The sequence below is a fragment of the Gobius niger genome, assembly GCF_951799975.1.
Source record: "Gobius niger genome assembly, chromosome: 16".
NCBI lineage: Eukaryota > Metazoa > Chordata > Actinopteri > Gobiiformes > Gobiidae > Gobius > Gobius niger.
In genome coordinates, this window is record NC_136867.1 from 1,870,858 (window position 1) to 1,876,565 (window position 5,708).

General features: G+C 43.4%; 1 protein-coding gene across 1 annotated transcript; it reads left to right on the top strand.

Annotated features, from left to right (window-relative positions):
- Positions 1 to 1,569: 1,569 nt before the first annotated feature.
- LOC306976320 (uncharacterized protein) lies at positions 1,570 to 5,219 on the top strand (the record flags this gene model as incomplete). Its single annotated transcript, XM_079574241.1, has 4 exons — positions 1,570 to 1,592; positions 1,734 to 2,389; positions 2,471 to 2,680; positions 5,215 to 5,219. The coding sequence occupies 4 exons, from the start codon at positions 1,570 to 1,572 to the stop codon at positions 5,217 to 5,219; spliced, it is 894 nt and encodes a 297-aa protein (XP_079430367.1).
- Positions 5,220 to 5,708: the final 489 nt, after the last annotated feature.

The window sequence follows — 5,708 nt, forward strand, 5'->3', positions numbered from 1 at the left end:
ACGGAAAGCTCATGTAAGTAATCAATATTTTCTATTTCTTTGCTACTAATGACACCATTTTTTTAACCTTGTATTTTTAGACTCATTCAGCCACTGCTACAAATGCAGCTGCCAGTGTGTGTGAGGCTCCAGTGCCAGCAGGTGGTCCTCCTCACACCATCTCTCCACAACAGCCTCCAAGTGAGGAATCATTCTTTCTCGCTCCTCCATTAACGCCTCCAAAACAACGGCATCGGCCAGCGGAGGGTCAGAGTTTTGGAGTGAATGTGGTAAAACTTTTCACTTGTTACTAAGTTTGGTTAATTTTTTTTATTATTATTATTATTATTTTTATTTGACCTGTCCTTCTCTGTGTCTACAGAGTGCATTTCAGCCTGGGCATTCGGCTGAACTTCCTCTCCTGTGGCCTAAAAGCATGCCCCTGGAGGATCAGCAATGGGTCTCCACAGCATTATTCAGAGTTGGTGCTCGTGGGAAGTTGGAGCTCCAGGACCATCTCCAATTGTGGTATTTCCCTCCTCAGCCATCCCTTATTTACCACCAGGCACCAACATCAGCCAGATTTTTTGCCCATCCCATGCTGCTGTGGATGCCGTATAGGCTGTGGAAAGTCAGGCTGCTGTGTGCGGACCAAGCCTGTAAAAGCCCTCTGAGTAGTGGAGGTCTTCACAGGCGGGTGCGTCAGGTCCTTGACATTGACCGCTTTTACAACATGGTCACAGAGACTCTGATTTGCTCCAAGTGCCGCCGCAGCTACCTGTCTTGGAATAGGGAAATACTTCAGCAGCTGGACATGGCCCACCGCTCTGAGTTTAGGGTCATTCTTACTCGCCGGTATGTTGCATTTTTAGGTGATTTTGTCAGTTGTTTATCCATGTATACATGATTTATTTATTATTACAGATATGCCTGTGACATCAGGGTGATACGCCTCCTACGGGAACGTGGTCTGGGGAATGGCCCTGTCCAACTGATTGGCCAATTGAAAGAGAACCACAGTGAAGAGTGGATGAAAAGGGTGGCGCGGTATACCAGCGAGTGTGCTTCTTTTACCAGCAAAAGTTGCCTGATGCCGTCAACATTTGAAGAGCCTCCCCAACCTGTGGCAATTCCCAGCTATAAGTGGCTTTCAGTGGTGTACAGCCAAGACATCCTGTTCAGGCTGGAGGATATCAAGGCTAGTATCACCTCCACTTATGGATCCATCTTAAAACTGGATTCCACCAGAAAGGTACATCTTTAATTTTTATGCTGATTGTTTTTCTATTTAAATTTAAATAGAAATGGAACCTCAAATTAACAAACAATTAAACAGTAGGGAAGGAATAACACAAGAATTACATTGCAGACATAGCCACTAAATTATTTTTTAAGACATCACACGCATAAGCTCTATAATCATGCAATACAACCACTGAAGGTGTTTAATACATATGTTTGTTTTAGATCACCAAAAAGCTCTCGGGTCCGGCAAAAGGCACTGCACAGTGGCTGACATCAGTCGGCAACGAGATGGGTCAAGTGCTCATCAGTGTCATGACTGCTGGTGAGGGACCAGGTTTGGATCTCATGGCAGCTGGCTTGGTAGACAGGTATGTTTCCTATAAAACATTTGCCGTTACATGAAATTAAACTTGTCCTTAGTTTAGAATTTACTATTTACAATTTGTCATTGTAATTTACTATTGTTTGATGATGAACATTGAATTATTTTTGATCATTATTTATCGCAGGTATAAAGCTGCAGGTGTAGAGTCTCCTGTTGCTCTTGATGTGGACTGTGGCTGCTGCAAGGATGTGGGTGAGACCAAGCTGAAGGCCAGATTTGGTGGATGGCCTGACTTGATTGTGCGCCTCGACATCTGGCACTTTATGCGGCGCTTGGCTGTGGGATGCACCACTGATGCACACCAGCTCTACCCCACTTTCATGGCTCGCATGTCAGCATGTATATTTGAGTGGGATGCTGGTGATGTGAACAAGCTGAGAGAGGCAAAAAGAGCACAGCTAAAAGAGCAAGGCCTGGTCGCTCTGACGGAGAAGCAGCTGGATCGGCACATTAAAAAAGAAGAGTTGGAGCTGCACTGCAGGAGGAGGACTCGTGGAGAAGAGCAAACCATCCGGCTGTTGGACCAGCTCATCAGTGAGCTCATCAGTGACAGGGGTAAGGATGCCCTTGGTGTTCCTCTTCTGGACCCCATCAGAATGCAGCACATCTGGCGTGTTCAGAAGAGACATGTGAAGTGCATTCAGGACCCACCTGGTGTGGCACTGTACACCCAGACAGGCACCATCACCAAGGGAGGAATCCAACTGCAGACACTGCGCTGTGCCAGAGGTTCCACATCTTTGGAGTCATTCCACTGTCACTTACACCGGTTCATTCCAGGTACGTGCAACTCAATAATGTTTATGTTTAACACAAATACTCTCCCTTATTCCATTCTGATGTTTTTTGTATTTACTTTAGGAAACAGTGCAAACTCGCTCAACTTCCAGATCTACCTCCTAGATGGGCTTCATCGCTGGAACCACAACAGGGCAGCAGCTGCTCTGGAGGCAGAGGCCTCTGGCCTGCGCACATACTCGGGCGAGCTGGCTCACAGTGTGAATACCGATTATGAGAAGGTTTTTGGCAGGAAGCTGATTCCTTCTTTTACACCACCCGCAAAGTACACAGGTATTCATATGTAATGTTGTATGTTTATGTCCATAGTTCTTTCTCTGTCTCTATGCAGTTTTTTTTGTTTGGTTTTGCATTTTCAGGTGAACTCACTGTGAAATATCCGATTCCATTTGTTTGGAGTTATTCTGATATTCCTTTCGATCTTTGGGGTAAAAGTTTGAACAAGCCAGATTCGTTTTCTAGAAATATGCCAAAGCTGTGTGTTCTCAGAAGGAACCCACAGAAGACAGTCTGGCCTGGCCCATTTGCTCAAACTCTTACTAATTACAAATGTTTTCAGTTAACAAAGTCATTGCTTGGAAAGGCTCACAAAAGATGCTATAAACAGTGAGGCCCTTTGCCGTCTCCATCTCATTGCAAACTGTGTCAAAAGAGTTGACCAACAAAGAAGACCGACCTCTTCCAGATACTCAAAGGAAAACTTTCCACTCTCTTCAATTACTGCTATTACTGCTAGATAGTACAACTGCAGGTTCGTCTGGGAGTTGAACCGAGAGTTGACCTCTCGCACCCGAAGCGAGAATCATACCCCTAGACCAACGAGCCACAAACAAGCATGCCTAAATGCTTTGGTACCCTACCAACTCTTTCACACTGCAATTGCAAATGCAACTGCATGGCTAGCTCGCCTCCCATTTCAAGCTGTTAATTGTCATTGACAAAAGGAAGGGAAAAAAATGGAGATGTGTTATTTGCTACTAAATTGCAGTACATTGAACGTCCCACCTTCCTCCATCCTGCTTTAAAAATGCGACAGCCAAGTTCCTTTTCCAGCCCCAATCAAAATGTATCCTTTCCTTATAAGACCTCCTGATGGGACGATAAAGACAACTGTTGTGTAGAGCAAATGTTAAACTCTTAAAGGCGACGTTTCATGCCCCATTTGCTTATTTCATATACAAAGGAAAAACTGGCACTGCACTTAAGTTAATTTACAAGTTACAAGTTCCTGAAACACTTGAAGCTGAATAATAATAGCACTTTGCTTTAGCGTGTTTGTCGGTTAGCTTACCAAATGAACGTCAATACATACATATATTTGTTGTCGAGCTCATATGTCTATGTGTCAAAAAGGGTTTTTGATTTGAACATGTTGTTTTTGGTTTTGATAAAGAATGTGATTAATTACAATTAATACACAATACAAACGTGGAAAACATTTGACACATAGCAATTTTTCTCACAGGGATTTTTTAAACATGTCCAATTCCTGCCTTTTGAACACCAAAAAACAAGGCAAGGTTTGATTTTTTTCACCTAAATCCCCTTTGAAACATATTTTTTTTGTACCTAATGTCTTATCAAAATAAAATTGTAAATTTGAACTTGGCTCTATTAATAATTTAGATTTTGTCGCTGAAAGTATGGGCAATTTTGGCCATTTTATACTTACATTGTTTTTAAATGGAAACCTACGATAGAAAACTTGCACTACATTTTTTCTCATAAAAAAATAAAAAATAATCATCTGCAGTGTCACACCTTTAACGCTAACTTTACTTTATTTTGATAACCCACAGCAATAATAGCATTGTGGGTGTCTGGCTAAGCGCTGATGTGTTCATGCTTTGAGATTCACTTCAGTTACACCTGGAATTGGCTCTAATGATTATTAAAGAAAACCTGGACAATCATTGAAAATATCAAATTTTCAGATGGATTTTGAGATTTACATTGCTGACTAAATGAACAGAGTAAAGAACAAGCAAGAACTCATGTTGGGTCAGCAGGTACTTTTTGAAGCAAGAGCCACACTGGGTTTCTGAACTTGCCAAGGGGTGGGCCAATTACAGTTTGCAGGGACAAGCCAAACAAGCACAATTCTTAAAAGAGCAGCAGTTGTGCATTATCTTCATTGGTGTCAATGAAAACATTGTGGTGTTGCTCCTTTTAGTTAATGCATCAAAGTTAGTGTTGGTTGTTCTCCGAGGTGGCCGTGGCTGTTGCGTAGGCATGGTTGTGTGGCCCCCAGGCCTTTGTTTCCCCACAAATGATGTAGAACAGTTTCATCCCAAAATGTAAGGAGATGCACTTTGAGATAATAGTAACATAATTAATGTGCAGAAAGAAAGAAATGAAATACTATGCTGCAAAGCTTGATTTTGGACAGTGAACATAGTGCCCACTGACACTGTTGGCAGAGGGAGGATGCCACTGATTGGAAAAGCTAGCACACATGTACTTGTACACACTGTATACAGTGTATACACTGTATGTGTGCTGTTCAATCCTGAGTTGGGGGAGGTCAGCCCTGACCCTGTGCTGTTCACGCCTGGGCAGCCAAGCACAGCAGCCACCTCCCTGTGTCCTTCTGCTCAAGGCTCCCTCCTCTTGTAAGGCATGTACATCGGGCTGCAGAAACACAGTAAATGTTCTAGAGTAAATTATACTCTGTCAGACTGTATTTGGTCCCACTCTTCACAGAGTAATTGTGAGTTGACTCTCTTCAGAGTAAAACTTCAGATTAGACAATCAAACACCATGAGTGACAGTAACATGACACTACGTATGTGCTCTTTGTTTTTCAGTATAAAACGCAGAAGCCACACGTCAGTCTGTGACAGACCAACAGGTGAAGAAGGAAGTCATGCAAGTTTGCGTTAGACAGAGCTTCCGGGACTTCATCAGCAAATACAAAACTTTATGCCAAATAATCAACAAGACTGGTGATGGCTGCCGACTCAGGAACGGGGCCACCATCAGTCACCTCCTCTACATGGATGACATCAAGCTGTGCGCTAAGAATGAGCGAGACATCGACTCACTGATCCAGACCACCCGGATATACAGTGCAGACATTGGGATGTCATTGGGACTAGAGAAGTGTGGTCGGATGGTGACTCAGAGAGGGAAGGTCGTCCACACAGAAGGGGTCTCACTCCCAGAAGGAACAATAGCAGACATTGAGGACAGTTACAAGTACCTCGGAATCCCACAAGCAAACGGCAACCTCGAAGAGGTGACAAGGAAAGCGGCTACGGCCAAATACCTCCAACGAGTAAGGCAGGTCCTAAGAAGCAGC